The sequence below is a fragment of the Terrapene carolina genome, unplaced genomic scaffold, assembly GCF_002925995.2.
Source record: "Terrapene carolina triunguis isolate 2854851 unplaced genomic scaffold, T_m_triunguis-2.0 Scaffold33715, whole genome shotgun sequence".
Classification (NCBI taxonomy): domain Eukaryota; kingdom Metazoa; phylum Chordata; order Testudines; family Emydidae; genus Terrapene; species Terrapene triunguis.
In genome coordinates this window covers 4,636,162-4,655,662 of record NW_020698066.1, presented here as the reverse complement: position 1 = coordinate 4,655,662, position 19,501 = coordinate 4,636,162, and the positions used below count along the sequence as shown (strand labels likewise).

General features: G+C 42.2%; 1 protein-coding gene across 1 annotated transcript in view; it reads right to left on the bottom strand.

Annotated features, from left to right (window-relative positions):
- LOC113409489 (protein PTHB1-like) overlaps positions 1-19,501 on the bottom strand; it is a 476,973-nt gene that overhangs the window by 136,455 nt on the left and 321,017 nt on the right. Inside the window, exon 22 of the mRNA XM_026663464.2 lies at positions 14,363-14,473. Within this exon, the coding sequence (XP_026519249.1) occupies positions 14,363-14,473 (111 nt within the window). The remainder of the gene's footprint in view (positions 1-14,362; positions 14,474-19,501) is intronic.

The following is a 19,501-nucleotide window of genomic DNA, read 5'->3' as shown; positions in this document are numbered from 1 at the left end:
TTTAGGTGAATCTTTGGTCTTTTTTCTCTAATAATGTATCTATAGAGCCCAGAAGCAATTTTATTAGTGTATATTTAAATTGTCGTATTCACCCAGAGCATCGGATGGGTACTCTTCTACTGTAATTTAGTAACAGTTTGAATAAATAAATATTAGCAAAAAGTGTTCATAGCCAATCCATCCCTTTCCACAAACATACAGCTATATGGGATGTCTGGCAGGGAACTGCAATAAACTAAACTCAAAATAATTTACTAACCTAAAAGTCTCTTCTTCCTTTTTTACCTTCTTCCATTTCTTTGTCCTCTTTTCTCTCTTTCCATGCCTGGCCTCTTCTATCCCTAACCCATAACATTTTCTTTCTTATTAATTTCCTTTTCTTTCTTTGAAAAGCATCTTCTTTCCTCTCATCCTCTCTTTGTCATGTACAACGTATATTCTATTGTTCACCCTGTTGCTCTCTCATATAGGGCTTGATCCAAATCCTACTGACATCAATGGAAGCTTTTCAATAGACATCAGTGAGCTTTGGATTGGCCTATCATATTCTCGGTTTCTTTGAGCCCCAAATTCTCATTTTTCTGGCTCCAGTGCTTTGCAAAAAAATTTTCAGAATGCCTCTATTAATCCTCAGATAGAAAAGGTTACTTATGTAAATATTTTATTTTTTCTATTGAATGTAGAGATTCAGTCACTCCACAAGATTTGGATTAGATTCCAAACATCCCACAGTTCTAAGACTGGGTCTTAATCCAGGCCCATCTCTGCTAACAACACTGATGAGGAAAGGTGGAGATTTTGTATCCACAACCTGTCCATCTTGCTTCAGTTTCTCAAAGCAGACAATTTATGAGGTTTCTCCTGAATCACCACATAAAAGTGAAGTACAGAATGGTTACTAGCCTGTTCCATAACTACTGTTCCTCAAGATGTGTTACACATGTCCATTCCACTTCAGGTGTGTGCACATCCAGTGCACTGTTGTCTGAGATTTTTCCCTGAGCGATACTGCTGGTGGTGCATGTGTTCTCTGCTGCCTCATGCTGCTGTGCGATAGTATGAAGGGCATAGCCACTCGACCCCCTTCAGGCTTGTGTCCCAGAAGTCTGGGGCAACCCCTTACTTTTGAGTCTTCAGGTCTAAAGAAATAGCTAGAATTGTCTAGAACCTGGCCTGACCGAGGAAGGTCTTAGCTTCCATAGAGTCCAAGAGCGCTCCTATGAACTCTAGCCTTTGTACACGTGATAGAATTGATTTTTCCTTGTTGATGAGCAATCCTAGTATTCTGAAGGTCAACTGAATAATGGCCACACTGGTCAGCACCTTGGAATGGCCTCTCACCAACCAGTTGTCTCAGTAGGGAAAAACTTGAACTTCTGATCTCCTCAGGAATGCTGGCAACACTGCCATACACTTTGTGAACACAAATGCTGCTGAGGACAGACCAAATGGCAGGACTGTAAACTTGTAGTGAAAGTGTTTGATGAGAAATCTGAGGAATTTCCTGTGGCTTTAATATATTGTCATGTGGAAATATGTATCCTATACGTCTAGGGCAGCATACCAGTCTTGAGGGATTGAGGGAAGGAATATTTGAAGCCAGGATGACCAATCAAAACTTTATTTTCTCTAGGTATCTATTGAGCTGCCAAAGGGCTACTATAGGCTGAGGTGTCCTTTTGCTGTTGTGATCAGAACATAGCGAAAATAAAACGCCTTCCCTCTGCAAAGCAGAGGCACCTCTTCTACAGCTTCCAACTGGAGGAGAGAATGAACATCCCGAAAGAGAACTTCCTTGTAAGAGTGATCCCTGAAAAGGGACTGGGAAAGGGGGTTGGCAATGGGGGAGCAGAAATAAACTGAAGGGTTTATTCCCAATTCCGCAGTGCTTAGAATCCACTGGTCTGTGGTGATTGAGGCTCCAAGCACTGAGGAAGTGAGACACCAGAGTAGGAGAAGCTGGCAAACTGGACAGGGGTAAGCTGTCCATTACATAGACGTCAAAATGGCTGCTTGGAGTTCCCAGGCTGTTTGGGCAAACTGGCGGCCACTGAAGAAGTAGGAGGGGGTGATCTCCTCCTATAACTTTTACTCTTCTTTCTAGCCTGATCCTGATGAAAGGGCATAAATGAAGTATACCAATGTGGCTGCTGGGGGACATAACTGTTTCTTCTTTGGGGCAAGGGTATAAATGCCCAAAGATCTGAGTGTATACCTAGAGTCTTTCAGGAGATGCAACTTGTCATTGGTCTGTTCTGAGAACAGCGACGGCCCCTCAAAAAGAAAATCTTGGATAGTTTATTGGACCTCATGAGGAAGACCCAATGACTGGAGCCAGGAACATCTGTGCATCGTAATGACCAATGCCACGGCTCTAGCCACAGAGTCCGCAGCATCCCAACATCTTGAAGCAAGATCCTAGCTACTAACTTTCCCTCATCTACCATAGGGAGGAACTGCACTCTCAACTCCTTTGGCAATTTGTCCATACATTTAGCCCAGAGGTTAAAATCATAGCAGTCCAAGCAATGCTCAAAACGTTCAAACCCATATGAGTGAACATATTGTCTTTGTTCAGTTCTTTTTGCGTGGATGGGATGAAAGATGGAGTTTGCCACAGCACTTTAGTAGGCTCCAGAATAGCCTCGTTAATGAGTGCTACTTGAGAAGGCCCCACAGAAGCCAAGATATCAACCAGTCTGTCAGATCTCGCTTAAACCTCCTTCACCTGAATATCTAAAGTGGAGACCATCCTCTTCCAAAGGTCCTGGTGGGCTCTATAGTTGTCCAGCAAAGGTTAGGAACCTTCTGACACTACTGCCTCATGGGACAATGAGGAAAAGGAAGCCAAGGCTGGCTCAGGTGGAGCCTCCTCCAATTCTTCCATGGGAGAGTTCACCAGAGCAGACTGCTCCTGTTTGGTACCAGTACTAGAATTGGCATCCTGCTGCTCTTGATGGGGCTGATGTCAACCTCTACTAGATGAAGTTCACCACTGGTATGGTCTCAGAGCCCAATTCCTTCCTGGCCAAGGGTCTCTCCCAGACAGCCAAGATGGAACTTCTGCTGGGTACTGGGGTAGTAACTGGTTGGCAGGGAGCAATGGCTAACGTGACGTGTCTGCAACACGTACAAGCCAACTTCCAACTGTTTTAGAACCAGATTCCTCTGACCCTGGAGGAGCTGCTTCTATTGGTGCCAGGGATTAGTGCTGCGAGTCCAGAGAAGAGGGCATTAGTACCAGATGCTGAGCTATAGCAGATAGCAAATCTTGACTAGCAATTGTTAGTACTGGGCAAGATGATGCTTGGACCACCAGCAAAACCGGTACCGAGAGACTCAACAGGTTGCGTGCTGCAGCATATGCTTCAAGTGCTGATAACGGGTCTTAGTGTTTTGTTGCTGCTGAGCCCATGAAGACTTCTCTGTTGAACTAGCTGGTTCCATCTTAGGGGTTAGTCTCACAGACTGCTACCAGCGCCCGAGTTGAAGACCCTGCCTGTGGAGAACTCTGTATTCAGGTCAGGAGTGCTTTGGGCTCAAGTGCCCTCCACCCTCCTTGCTACATGTTTGCTGAACTCAATGCTGGAGACTTTGATCTCCTGGGTACCGAATCCTTTGATGCCTTCTTCCAGTGCCTCTTCCTCAGCAATGGAGAGAGAGAGACCAGCGTTGAAAGTCCACCAAAACAGGAGGAACACTCCTGACTGAAGCAGATGTGCTCCATACACGCACTGAACAGGGAGACTCTGAGGGTGGGTGCAGCGCTGCCTCCATCAGAATGTGTTTTATTCTGACCCCACGGTCCTGTTTTGTTCTTAGCTTAAAGTTTCTGCAGATTTGGCACCTGTCTCTGACATGAGCCTCTCCTTGGCACTTCAGGAACCTGAACTGCGAATCACTAACTGGCATCTGCTTCTTACAGGAATCACAGGGCCTGAAGCCTGGTGATCAAGGTATGCACTGGTACTGGGTACAAGTACGCAAACAGTGGCAACCAAAGAGTGCAAAAAAAAGTACTCTGACAAAAGAAATCTACTACTAAAACTATTCTAACACTAAAACTATTAGCTATTAATGAGTACCAACTAGATGCAAATGTAAAAGAAGGGAAAACTAGCAGTAACAAGATAGAACGCTCCAACAACAGTCAAGGGAAGTAAGAAGGAACTGAGGGATATAAGAGGCGGCTCTGCCATTTATACCATCGCACAGCAGTGCAAGGCAGCAGAGGGTAAATGCACTGCCCCGAGGAAACCACTGTGGGAAAAATCTCAGAAATCAGTCCACTGGGCGCACACACCCCTGAAGCAGAATTGATTTGTGTAATTACTCAAAGAACTTACTGTTCTTCTTGTCTCCTTGGCAGTCACTAAAAAGGCTTGAATTTGGGGAGACTCCATAAGTATATATCTCATAGTCAAAAAGGGAACATTCTGGAAAAAATTATCACAGATTTTGAGAAGGTAATTAACTTGATTTTTACCCATGGAAGAACCATAGATCATGCATGAGCCAAAAAACACTTGAGTCTGCAAAATCTGGGACATAGATGGGATTTCTTTCATTTTCATCAGTCATATTTCCCAGGAAGTGTATGCAGAAGCTCCCACCAAAAATGAAACCGCAGTTCAGTTGGTCTTGATTTAATGAAGGAATTATCACAATAATATTTTAAACTGTGCTGAAACTTAGGAAAGCAGACTTTGGGATAAAGAAAACTCCCATAAGTCTTCAACACTGTTCACGGTAATAGTCATTTTGTAGCCCAGTGATTCTCTTTGCACCTTTTCTTGCGGAAACAATTAAGTTTAACCATTTTAAAGTATCAGGTGGACCCAGCTGCAGGCTCTTGCTATCTATTCCTTTATAGAGGAACCTCCACACTGAGAAGAAAAGGATTTAGTCTCATGGTACTGCATCAGTGGGAAATGTATAAGTGGGCTTTTAAAAAGGTTAAGTCTTTCTTCATGGAGCTGTCATTTACCTGAGTCACCCCAGGTCTCAGCATTTAGTGCTTGATTTGTTCTAATCCTAATTTGAGACACCTGATTAACTCAAACAAAATCCATCCTGTTCAAACTCACTCCTCAAAATGCTTCTAGACTGAACTAATGCAATCAGAGTTTAATTCAGCCTTCTGCTGACTTCAATGGAGTTACACCAGGGATAAATTCAACCCTCAATAATTTTCAAGAATCAAGTCAAGGAGGCTACAGGTCCTCAGTACTTTGAAATCAGGCCTTTTTTTAAAGGAACAGAAACATGAATTTAGAAAACCTACATTTAAAAACTGTGGCTATCATCTTTTAAAATGGGGTCAAATGCCATACAACCTAAGAATACACATTCATTAAACTGACTGTTTTGAAAAGTTCCAGCTCATTATAGACATGGCACACTATCCTGGACAGCAAGCACATTTTTCCAAAGTGCTCTCCAGGTTAAGCAAATCTTTCCTTCTACTCCGTCTGACGTATAATGCAGCATTGTGATGTGACTGATTCCTGTACTTCTAAATATGTTTTCTAATCAGAACAAATTAACCACTGACCTACATACACTGAAAATTATCCTATGTGCATCAGTGGTAAAAATCTCAAATACACTCAATACCTATTGTAGCAGCTATGATGACAATTATAATGGCAATAGTAGGGCCACTCCAGTTGAGCTGCTTGCTGTAAAGCCTTTTTGGATCCTTCTCTCTGCCATTTGAAATGTCATCAGCTCAGAGTTTAGCCCAGTTGATTTATTAGACAAATAAATAACATAAATCTAAATGTGTAGCTAATACTGAAATCTTTATAGATCAATCTTCTTTATAAAAAAGGAGATCTTTGTTATATATTCAAATAATCTTGAGAGCAGATTTTTAAGTATCCTCACAGTCTGCCTCTTTCAGTGTTTTTAGGTAACATACACCAGTAAGGAGGTGCAGGATGTAAATCAATAGAGGGTCTGGACAGTTGGCAAGCAGACACATGAATTTATCCTCAAGCTTCCTTCTCTCCAGCTATTTTTCACCAAAGCTAATGCTTCAGGATAATCCTTTTTAGAACTCAAATACATCACATCCTCAGTACAAAATTTCATCCTGTACTGTCACTTTTTAATGAACCATCCTGGGGACTGCAGCATCATACTGTGCTAGACATTCTGAGAAGCCACGATTCAGGAAAGCACTTAAGCATGTGCCTAAATTTATGTGTGTCAGTAGTTCCACTGAAGACAAAGGGACTACAAACATGCTTACAGTTGGGCATGTGAATAACTATCTTGTTGAATTGGGGCCGTGTACTGTAATTTCATTTGTCTTCTCTAGGAACAGCAAGGAAAACTGAAGGTCCAAAGCAATCTTTGTTTAGAAGGGCAAATTTGAAAGAGGCTCTTAAATTCCATCCACAGAATCTGCACGAACATTACCCTGCATTTATGTGGATAAAATGTGACACTGTGTGTAAGCAGGCATACAAATTACTGTACTTGCATACTTGCTGAGTGCAATTTAGGAGGCTACTTTGAAAATAAGGCCTAGAATGTCTTTGATTTATAGGTTTTATGTCTCAAGCTTATCATTATTTTGTTATAGTTGTCTGTGTGTTTAATCAAAAGTAATAAGCCAGATGCTTCAAATTAAAGAGAGATTTAAAAATGTATTCCAGTCCATAACAATAAATTCGGAGCCTGTTTTAGGTCTTAGAGACACTGATTATGAAATGAGATTTATTTTTCAAAATATAAACATACCCAATGAGAACTTTGAAATTTAATCTTTAAATCATCTAAATATTTTCATGAGGGAAAAATACAGTTATTTAAATAGAAACTGTGGTAGCACAGTAGCAAATGCACTCTGAAGTTTTGGATAGAAGTATTAATTTAGGGCTTGATTTTATGACTCTCACTGGGGTTGAGAGTCATACTTGCTCTTCTGAGTAGTTCCAGTTAAATATTTTTATATAACCAACAAAATGCAAATGATGGGCCACATTTGTCCCATCCTTACCAGGAATAGTATTTACCAATCAGAATATGGGTAGCACAATCTGGCCCTAAAATCTGAGAGTAATATTTGTATTTTGTTGATTAGATTAAAATATTTTAGAGGAGGTTCAGTTTTGGTGAAATTTTCTGCAAGGAGTGGAAAAAAACCCTTACCACATGTGAACATTTAAACAGCTGCATGAGATGACACTCAACAAATCAGCTTCAGAATGTTGAGAAATCCTGAATGGCTGGTGAGGAGATAAAGATGACCTTCTGGTTCACACTGCTTTTTTAAAGGTAATTTTGCTGACTTCTGTGGAGGTACTCCTGATTTACACTAGTGAGAAAAGAGGATCAGGTCCTTTCTGTTCAAAGTGTGCTGTTAAAAGTCTTTCACAAAGCAGCATGTTGTGCTGACAAACAGAAAACAGTAAACTTATTTGTCAAGCTACTGTCTTGATGACTACAATCATAATGTGTCTGTTTATTTCTCTCTCAGACTCAGTATCTGTTTATGATGATTTTACTCTTAGAACATAAGAACGGCCGTACCGGGTCAGACCAAAGGTCCATCTAGCCCAGTATCCTGTCTACCGACAGTGGCCAATGCCAGGTGCCCCAGAGGGAGTGGACCAACAGGCAATGATCAAGTGATCTCTCTCCTGCCATCCATCTCCATCCTCTTTGTAGTGACCCAGCCACTCCGTCTTTATTCAGGCCTAATTTGATGGTGTCCAGTTTGCAAATTAATACCAGTTCATCATGTGCCAGCAATGCCCCTCTGCCATGTACATTGGCCAAACCGGACAGTCTCTACGCAAAAGAATAAATGGACACAAATCAGACATCAAGAATTATAACATTCAAAAACCAGTAGGAGAACACTTCAGTCTTCTGGACATTCAATAACAGACTTAAAAGTGACAATTCTTCAATAAAAAAACTTCAAAAACAGACTCCAGTGAGAAACTGCAGAACTGGAATTAATTTGCAAACTGGACACCATCAAATTAGGCCTGAATAAAGACGGAGTGGCTGGGTCACTACAAAAAGTAATTTCCCTCTGCTGATACTCACACCCTCTTGTCAACTTTTTGAACTGGACCACCTTGATTGCATTGGCCTTAATAGCACTACAAAAGTGATTTTTCTCTCCCTTGGTACTCACCCCTTCTTGTCAACTGTTGAGAAAGGCCACTTCCACCTTAATTGTATTGGCTCGTTACCACTGACCCCCAACACACTTGGTAAGGCAACTCCCATCTTTTCATGTGCTGTGTATTTATACCTGCCTACTGTATTTTCCACTCCATGCATCTGATGAAGTGGGTTTTAGTGCACAAAAGCTTATGCCCAAATAAATTTATTAGTCTCTAAGGTGCCACAAGGACTCCTCGTTGTTTTTGCTGATACAGACTAACACGGCTATCCCTCTGAAACCTGACAAAAGGAGGTGTACAACACAAATTTTCACACAGGATTGGAGAATGAGCCTTCCTTGCACTTACCTGGCAGTAATGGCTCCTGTCCCATGGGGCTGGGCCAGCTGCCCACTCCAGGCATGCAACATGGTGCACAGGGTGCAAAGGTGCTGTGAACCCATTCACCATTTTGCAATGCGACTCACTCAAATTCAGCTCAGCCCCCCCATCCCCTCTCCATCAAGACAGAGAGGTGATTGGGCCAAACTTAAATGACACTGTGACCCTGTGAACCACGTTGCAGTACCCAGAGTTTGGAGTTGGGCCCAGCCCCGCAGGACAGGAGCCGCCACTGCCAGGTAAATACGGAGCAGGCTCACTCTCCAGGCCACCACCATTTATGATGCTGTGGGTCTGATTCTAACCTCAGCTGTGGAATTACAACACACTAGTATTGTAAAAAAGCAGTGTGAGATTAGAATTAGGTCCAGTGGTCGATTTATTAGCTAGCTTACATTCTATTTTTTTTTTCTTTTTTAGTGAGAATGGATTATTTACAGCTGCTTCACAGAAGGAGTGAGCGCATCCCAGTAGCAAAATGTGCCTCCCAAAGTGGCTCATTGATGGAGCCAGAGCCATTTATTCCCTCCTCTCACAGACTTGCCAGTAAGGGACTATTTTGGCTTCAGTCAGCGATATTAAGGCGGGGCTGGTACTACCACCTATTACCAAAGTTGCCTTACACTCCCCATTAAAAGATCCTGTGTTCAGCAGTTTATAGCTTTGCCAGACTTTAACCCTTTGGAGTGAAATTTTCCATACTGGCTGGCTGTCTCAGTCTGAATTATTATTACTGAAATTTCCGCCAAAATGGTTCAGCCATTTCCAAGAATGAAGCTAGGGAAAAACTATGCCTTCTCCATGTTAAAAAATTCTTGACACCTTTCCTTTGAACTGTTCTACGGCCCCCATACTTTGGAGCAGGGACTTGAAATTTGGGTTGGCCTTTGTATCAGGGATGTGCTTTTTGCCATCCCTGGGAAAATCCACCCAAATCTGGCTAATTTACACGCCGTTGAAAAATCATAGTTCTCACATGCTCAGTAGAGATCTGCCAGAGCTAAATGGCTAAAATCTCCCAAGACTGCCATTCTCACTGAGCACGTTTGAGCCTCTCACAGCTCCTGGTGCTGACTGGACTGTGCATGTGCCATCCATACAGAATGACTGAGCATGCTGTACCCCAGAACTATGTGGACTCAGAAGGACTTTCCCTGTAAAGGCTGCTTTCCAACAGCTCTGGCCCAGGGTGGGGCTGGGCACTGGAACTGAGGCACTCTCAATGAGCGTTCCCTGCTGGAACCCAGGTAGTGTGGAGAACAAAGCCATCTGATGTGAATGAAGATGAGACAAAAGCTGAACAGTGGGAGGGAAAGGAATTGATTAGGACTAGGTGTCTGGTGAGATAGGACTGGAGTTGGGGAAGAAACTGTGACTGGGAGTTGTTGGGTGGGGGTAACTGGCTGGACAAGGAGACTGGGAGCTGAGTCTCTTCCTAATTAAAGACTGTATCATAACACATACACACAAGGGAGGTGAATTAAGGTTGCACAGATTATCTTAATTTTGATATTTCCTTACTTTTGCAACCTTAATAACATTATTTTAACATTGTTTTGTGTGTAAAAACATTCTGTGAATGACACCTGGTGTAAGTTTATTCATTATCATACAGAAAGGGCCCTAAAATTTGTTCTTCAGTGGATACGGGCATTTATTTTCTCTAGTTCACTTCCAACTTTTGTTTTTGTCATTTCATGTTTGAGAACTGAGCTTTGTTCCAGCCTGTTAGCCTATGTCAGCTGGAAACATGTCTTTCTCCTGATGCAGAAGTCCTCGTGCTGAGAGTTAGGCAACTGCACTGCCCTTTTGGCTGGGCACCCTATGCACGCAATTAGTAGATTTCAACCAGTACACAACACGGCTACTAAGATTCTATCTGGCACCACGTGGAGCAAGTACATGACGACAGGGTTGGCTCAGTTTCATTGGTTGGTGGTCAGAGTCTGCATTAGATTCAAGGTTCCCTATGGACCTACAGAGCACTTTGGAATCTCTCACCTTGATTTGGTCACTTCAATCCTTTCATTCCTACCTTCACCTCCTAGTGCTGGCTGTTACTGCAAACATTTGCCTTGGGATTCCCTGAATAGAAATGTTGGGCATCACGGCACTTGTTCACTCCAAATCTGAACAGACACTTTTTCTCTCCTTTGCTTCCAACTCTTTGGCACTGCATCCTCAATTATTAAACTGTTGAAGATTTTCTGTAAAGTACCTTGAGATGCCTAGGTATAAGGTTCTATGTAACTTGAAGTTGATATATTAAATGAAACATAGTTGTCAATTGCATAGAATAGAAGCTACTGTGCTATCATTTTTGCTGTCTCTATGTATGTATAAGGCAGTGAGTCTTGGAAGTTACGGATTCTATGACTTTCCATGACTTCTGCAGCGGCTAGTGCTGGCTCAGGGGCTGTCCGGCTCCTACCATCATGGCCCTGCTGCTCCTAGGCGGAGGAGCCAGGGGGCTCCACCTGCTCGTCACACCTGCAGGCCCCGCCCCCGCAGCTCACATTGGCTGCGGTTCCTGGCCAATGGGAGCTGTGCAGATGGTGCTTGTGGCAGGAGCAGTACGTGGAGCCCCTGGCCCCTCTGCCACCTAGGAGCTGCAGGGACGTGTGGAGCCGGGTAGGGATCCCCAGCACCAGCCGGGGTCCTTGGCCGCACACTGCTACCCAGCCCCCAGAGCACTAGCTGCTGCCCGCCCCCTCCCCAGAGCACCTGCCGTGCCCCTGGGCCGTCCCCTACCCCAGAGCATCCAAGGTTTAGTCAGGGGTATATAATACAAATCATGAACAGGTCACAGGCCTGTGAATTTTTGTTTACTGCCTGTGACCTGTCTATGACTTTTACTGAAAATATCCATGACTAAAACATAGCCTTATGTATGTACAGTATAACAAACAAAATATCCAAGGAGACAGAAAGTACAGCACCTAAACTCATGACCAAATATTTGTTTTAGGCTCCTTCATAGAAAGGAAAAAATACAATGAGAAAAGGGTTTTCCCTTCTCTCAGCATCTTTTACTGGCTGATCAGAGTTATAAAAACTCAATGTAAAATCACAAAGACGACACCTAAGATGCAGACAATGTTCATCTAAAGTTCAACCTAAGCACCTTGGTCTTGCCTCTGGCTCTGATGCTCAGGCTAAAACTCAGTCCAAAAAACCATGTACAGGACAACATGGCAATGCTGTGATATAATTCTTAGTTTTACTTTATGATTTAAGCAGCTCCCTTGGCTCTTGGCTTGGAGCAATTAGAATTTCCAGACAGCTCAGTGGCAAATATTTCAGGCTCACTATAGTGCAGTCATCTAGTATAGTCCCATGCACTCATGGTAGGACTTAGTATTATCTAGACCATCCCTGACAGGTGTTTGTCTGACCTGATCTTAAAAATCTCCAATGATGGAGATTCCACGACCTCCCTAGGCAATTTATTTCAGTGCTTAACCACCCTGACAGGAAGTTTTTCCTAATGTCCAACCAAACCTCCATTGCTGCAATTTAAGCCCATTGCTTCTTGTCCTACCCTCAGAGATTAAGAACAACAATTTTTCTCCCTCCTCCTTGTAACAACCTTTTATGTACTTGAAAACTGTTATCATGTCTCCTCTCAGTCTTCTCTTTTCCAGACTAAACAAACCCAATTTTTTCAATCTTCCCTCATAGGTCATGTTTTCTAGACCTTTAATCATTCTTGTTGCTCTTCTCTGGACCCTCTCCAATTTCTCCACATCTTTCTTGAAATGCGGTGCCCAGAACTGGACACAATACTCCAGCTGAGGCCTAACCAGAGCAGAGTAGAGCGGAAGAATGACTTCTCGTGTCTTTCTCACAACACACCTGTTAATACATCCCAGAATCACGTTTGCTTTTTTTGCAACAGCATCACACTGTTGACTCATATTTAGCTTGTGGTCCACTATAACCCCTAGATTCCTTTCTGCCGTACTCCTTCCTAGACAGTCTCTTCCCATTCTGTATGTGTGAAACTGATTTTTCCTTCCTAAGTGGAGCACTTTGCATTTGTCTTTGTTAAACTTCATCCTGTTTACCTCAGACCATTTCTCCAATTTGTCCAGATCATTTTGAATTATGACCCTGTCCTCCAAAGCAGTTGCAATCCCTCCCAGTTTGGTATCATCTGCAAACTTAATAAGCGTACTTTCTATGCCAATATCTAAGTCGTTAATGAAGATATTGAACAGAGCCGGTCCCAAAACAGACCCCTGTGGAACCCCACTTGTTATGCCTTTCCAGCAGGATTGGGAACCATTAATAACAACTCTCTGAGTACGGTTATCCAGCCAGTTATGCACCCACCTTATAGTAGCCCCATCTAAGTTGTATTTGCCTAGTTTATTGCCTAGTTTATAACCATTTAGGCTATGTCTACTCTACGGGTGCTACAGCGGCACAGCTACGGCACTGCAGTTATGCTGCTGTAGCACTGTAGTGTACATGGATCCCACGGTTGTGGATAGGGTTTTTCACTGTAGGTAATACACCTCCCAGAGCAGCAATAACTACGAAATATTTCTTCCATCAACCTGGCTGCATCTACACTGGAGGTTAGGTTGGCTTAACTGCAGTGCTCAGGGAGTGTGAATTTTTCACATCCCTGAGCACCATAGCTATATTGACCTATCTTAAGTATAGATCAGGTCTTAGCTTTTCAACTCCTGAGTGCACTTGCCATTTTTCCCCGCCTTCATCATCCATTTAGATTTGTGCCATGACACCATCCTGGTAGTATGAATGTGAATTTATTTAGTTCTAACATCCAAAACCACTTTCAATGCAATGCTGTGGAGAAAAGTATGAATGACTAGTACACATTTAAATTAGATACCATACATATGTGTATACAAAAAGAATGCTGACATGCTTGTCCCACTTTAAAAATCATTCTAAACAGATCTCTCAATATTACCTTTCTAATGAAGTAAACGTTATCCTGTTTTAAAAGTGCACACATAAATAAAATAATTCATTGAAGAGTTGATTATATTTTAGAGAAATCTGAAAATAAGTAGAATAATAAACAAATCACGTTTATGATCGCCTATGTTTAGAATGACTGATCATGAGAAATAAGCCACTTAACAGAAACATAATTAAGTAAATAAAATGGAAAGCATCTTATGGAACACTTTATTAAACTACAATGCATTCGTTTACCATTCTTACTCTCAGAATAAATTAACGCCATATCATAGTTTCCAGCATCATAAAATCTTTGCATACAGTGATGACACATTTTCTGGAATGTATTTTACATCCAATATAATATTGTTTGATATATCCAGTAATATTTTTTCTGAAATTCTAGGAAGTCTTCCCACAAACAGTAAGTAATGACCAAATTTTAATCAACTGGCACTAAGTCCCAACAATAAAAACCTTAATTAAACTGAAATATCCTAATAACCTTCATTTCTACCTAACCTTCAACTTCCAGAAAGGTCAGGTTTAAAGTCCTCAGCTACCTCATACATATCGTGTTAAAGCACCAGATCTTTTCAATTCAGGAGAAATTGTTCACCTCAGCTAGAAGTCTCTACCCTATTGCCAGCAGTTCTGAAGGGAAGGCCCTGGAAAAAAAAAATCCGAAGAATGACAGGATCCTATAAAATTATTAGATTTGATTGAACCAGGAAAAAAGTATTTCTAGAAAAGTGCTGTTCATTTACTAATCAGAAACTTAAAAAACATAATTGGAAACACCTCAGTCAATTAATCCTTTTCCTGCAGACACAAGGTCTGAGTTAGATTTGTTCTATATTCGAAATACAAGTGAATAATTTTCTCTCTCTTACCAGTTTTGGATTTCTGCTTTGTGAAGTGCCTGTGGTTGGTAAACGTTGTTGTGGAATCCTGTACACCTGTCCTTTCCTCCAGGTCAGATTCTGGGATGGGAGTACAGCCACCTGGTTGAAAACATAATAGAATACCTTCATGTGGAGCATAGGCAACCAGAACATAAACAAGAACAAGAGATGATAAACAAAGTGGCAAGAGTCCCAAAGAATGTATGAAATTGAATGGTCTGCAGTTTAACCCTTGGTGAAAAATACTTTGACTAGAGAAAAGAACAGGAGTACTTGTGGCACCTTAGAGACTAACAAATTTATTAGAGCATAAGCTTTCGTGGGCAACAGCCCACTTCTTCGGATGCATATAGAGTGAAACATTGAGGAGATATATATACACACATACAGAGAGCATGAACAGGTGGGAGTTGTCTTACCAACTCTGAGAGGCCAATTAAGTAAGAGAAAAAAAACTTTTGAAGTGATAATCAAGATAGCCCAGTACAGACAGTTTGATAAGAAGCAAGTGTGAGAGTACTTACAAGGGGAGATAGATTCAATGTTTGTAATGGCTCAGCCATTCCCAATCCCTGTTTAACCCTGAGTTGATTGTGTCTAGTTTGCATATCAATTCCAGCTCAGCAGTCTCTCGTTGGAGTCTGTTTTTGAAGTTTTTCTGTTTTAAGATAGCCACCCGCAGGTCTGTCATAGAATGGCCAGACAGGTTAAAGTGTTCTCCCACTGGTTTTTGAGTATTATGATTCCTGATGTCAGATTTGTGTCCATTAATTCTTTTGCGTAGAGATTGTCCGGTTTGGCCAATGTACATGGCAGAGGGGCATTGCTGGCACATGATGGCATATATCACATTGGTAGATGTGCAGGTGAACGAGCCCCTGATGGTATGGCTGATGTGATTAGGCCCTATGATGGTGTCACTTGAATAGATATGTGGACAGAGTTGGCATCGGGCTTTGTTACAAGGATAGGTTCCAGGGTCAGTGTTTTTGTTCAGTGATGTGTGGTTGCTGGTGAGTATTTGCTTTAGGTTGGGGGGTTGTCTGTAAGCGAGGACAGGTCTGTCTCCCAAGATCTGTGAGAGTAAAGGATCATCTTTCAGGATAGGTTGTAGATCTCTGATGATGCGCTGGAGAGGTTTTAGTTGGGGGCTGAAGGTGACAGCTAATGGTGTTCTGTTATTTTCTTTGTTGGCCCTGTCTTGTAGGAGGTGACTTCTGGGTACTCGTCTGGCTCTGTCAATCTGTTTTTTCACTTCAGCAGGTGGGTATTGTAGTTTTAAGAATGCTTGATAGAGATCTTGTAGGTGCTTGTCTCTATCTGAGGGATTGGAGCAAATGCGGTTATATCTTAGAGCTTGGCTGTAGACAATGGATCGTGTGGTGTGTCCTGGATGGAAGCTGGAGGCATGTAGGTAAGTGTAGTGGTCAGTAGGTTTCCGGTACAGGGTGGTATTTATGTGACCATCGCTTATTAACACAGTAGTGTCCAGGAAATGGACCGCTTGTGTGGATTGATCTAGGCTGAGGTTGATGGTGGGATGGAAATTATTGAAATCATGGTGGAATTCCTCAAGGGCTTCTTTTCCATGGGTCCAGATGATGAAGATGTCATCAATGTAGCGCAAGTAGAGTAGGGGCGTTAGGGGACGAGAGCTAAGGAAGCGTTGTTCTAAGTCAGCCATAAAAATGTTGGCATACTGTGGGGCCATGCGGGTACCCATAGCAGTGCCGCTGACTTGAAGGTATATATTGTCCCCAAATGTGAAATAGTTGTGGGTGAGGACAAAGTCACAGAGTTCAGCCACCAGGTTAGCTGTGATATTATCGGGGATACTGTTCCTGATAGCTTGTAGTCCATCTGTGTGTGGAATATTGGTGTAGAGGGCTTCTACGTCCATAGTGGCCAGGATGGTGTTTTCTGGAAGATCACCGATGGATTGTAGTTTCCTCAGGAAGTCAGTAGTATCTCGAAGATAGCTAGGAGTGCTGGTAGCGTAGGGTCTGAGGAGAGAGTCCACATAACCAGACAAGCCTGATGTTAGGGTGCCAATGCCTGAGATGATGGGACGTCCAGGATTTCCAGGTTTATGGATCTTGGGTAGCAAATAGAATGTCCCTGGTCGGGGTTCTAGGCATGTGTCTGTACAGATTTGTTCCTGCGCTTTGTCAGGGAGTTTTTTTAGCAGATGGTGTAGTTTCTTTAGGTAATCCTCAGTGGGATCAGAGGATAATGGCCTGTAGAATGTGGTGTTAGAGAGCTGTCTAGCAGCCTCTTGGTCATATTCCAATTTATTCATGATGACGACAGCACCTCCTTTGTCAGCCTTTTTGATAATGATGTCAGCGTTGTTTCTGAGGCTGTAGATGGCGTTGTGTTCAGCATGGCTGAGGTTATGGGGCAAGTGATGTTGCTTTTCCACAATTTCAGCCTTTGCACGTTGACGGAAGCAATCTATGTAGAAATCCAGTCTGTTGTTTCGACCATCCGGAGGAGTCCACGCAGAATCCTTTTGTTTGTAGTGCTGGTAGGGGGGATTCTGTGGGTTAGTATGCTGTTCAGAGGTATGTTGGAAATATTCTTTGAGTCGGAGACGTCGAAAGTAGGATTCTAGGTCACCGCAGAACTGTATCATGCTCGTGGGTCTGGAGGGACAAAAGGAGAGGCCCCGAGATAGGACAGACTCTTCTGCTGGGCTAAGAGTATAGCTGGAAAGATTAACAATATTGCTGGGTGGGTTAAGGGAACTACTGTTGTGGCTCCTTGTGGCATGTAGCAGTTTAGATAGTTTAGTGTCCTTTTTCCTTTGTAGAGAGGCAAAGTTTGACTAGAGAGCGAGCTACTACCATTCTGTTTAGTATATTGATTATGCCTTGGTGATTCCTCACTTTACTCATTTGTGCCATGTAAGGAATGTGTTAAACTTATAGCATACGTAAAACTCACTTTACACAAAGGATAGAAATAGGTCTTAGCATGAATTGTGTCAAGTATCCGATCGCTGGAACCTGGTATAATAATAAAAGATCAAGTATGTATGAAATAATTCTACAGTGAGCGAAGCCTGCGAGGACCATTAGTTTGCCACAGAGGGTGTCTCATGATGATATTTTTTTGGACATGTGATTATACACACTGATTTTCAATACTTTCTGCTGTAGCACCATGACATATTGCACTGCCCAGCACCACACTGCCATGCAGGATGCTTGAAGTCAGAAGTGATCCCAGGATAGGCTGACATAATTTCTCTTTTGTAGTTTGCAATATTTACCTGTATGACTTCATGTAGATATTCCACTTGTCTACTTCACTGCATGTTTAAGTAACTACCTGCAACTATCTCTTTAAACACATATAAACTGTTATTAAAAATGTTAAGAAAGGGAAAATCTAGTACAAGTATCACTGAGCACAAAGGAACCAGCTGTCTACCAGTACCACTGCTCGCCTGGAGCTAGCTGCAGCAGTTTGAAATGGATTAGGATGATTCAAGTCTGTTTGAAAATGCTGCTACCAGTGCCTCTGGCAAAGGGCTGCTACTCAGGAATAAAGGCCTGAACCTGCTGGCTCATAATTGTCTCTTTTTTAGGGCGACATGAAGAAAGCCAGAAAACAAAGGAAGAGAAGGAGACACTACAAGCAGAAGGGAGGAGGGGCAGAGCAACGGAAATAGGACTATGGGAGAAATATACTTCCACGTTTCACATTTCCTTGCAGGATGTGTGTGGCTAAGACAGAAATGAACACCCATGCATCATCACAAAGAACTGGATGCATACACAATATCACACACAGCAAGCACAATCCTTTTACGTTTTAACACCATGTCCTTGATCACAAGGATGGACCAACAGCAGAGAGAAGGTGGAGTATGTGCATAGCTAATAAGATAGCATACAGCATGAGTGTTGAGCATGCTGTTTGTTATTTTCAAAAGAAAGCTACATGGGCAGCTTCCATTGTACCCATGTAGATCTGGAAGAAAGGAAGAACTTATGAAGTTACTGGGTTTTTACCCCAGCTCAGAGATCGTGGTCTTTCTGAAACTTTTCTCAGGGCAGAAGCGATGCATATTTTATGCATTATCTCTTTTAATGCAGCAGTGCAGGCCTCTCTTATTTTGCTCAGCAGCTTCAAATCAAACACTTGATCAAAAGTCCATGAAAGGCTTTGTGCTTAACTGCAAGCATATGGTCACCAGCTTAAAGTTAAGCTCTTGCTTAAGTACTTTGCGGGATCAGGTCCTAAATGTTCAACACACTCTCTGAGTGAAAATTAGTGCCCTCCCGAGATCACCACTAGCAAGCAAACAAACTGCTTTGCCTGGTGTTCAAAATCATCCTTTATTGTCTATTGCAAGAGTGCATTTTTTAAAGCATCATATTAACTCCTAACTCAAAACAACAAAGATGCTTACTGTATATAATACATTTCCGCTGTTGTGAAAATAAATGTTTTATTCCATGCCCCATGAATGGGGTACCTGATTTGTGGCAATATAGCATCTCTCTCATTGCAAAATAAAAGAACAAAGCATTTGCAAAAATTAAATATGCCAGCCCAGTGGCAGTAGAAAGCATACTGCCTGGCAGAAAATACAGCTTCTCCAGCAACTTTGGGATCCCTGATTTTTAACACAGTGAAGATCAGACATAGTGAATATTGATAATATACCAGATCATCAGTTGATGTAAATCAAGGTGGCTCTGCTGAGTGCAATAAACATATGCTGATTTACACCACTGAAAAACCTGACCCAGCATTCTTGGTTTTCAGGAAAGGGAGAAGGCATGAGCTACTCTACCCCAAATATGCCCTGCCGGCCAATTTGTGATGTGTCATGGACTCAATATGTCGTTTCAGAGTTGGTTGAATCTCCTATCCTTTCAGTTCAGGGGAGGAGTTTTGGGAGCTAGTGGTAAACCTAATGTGAAAAGAGAGGTATTAGCACAAGCAGCTAATTTGTGCAATTCCTAAAATGTCCACCACAAAACAGAAGTGGGGAGGGCAAATCTGATAACAGGAAATACGAACACTATGATATGTTAATATACTGTAATACATTGCTACTGAAAAACACGTTAAATATAAATATACATACATCCAATGAAAATAAAGTATTTG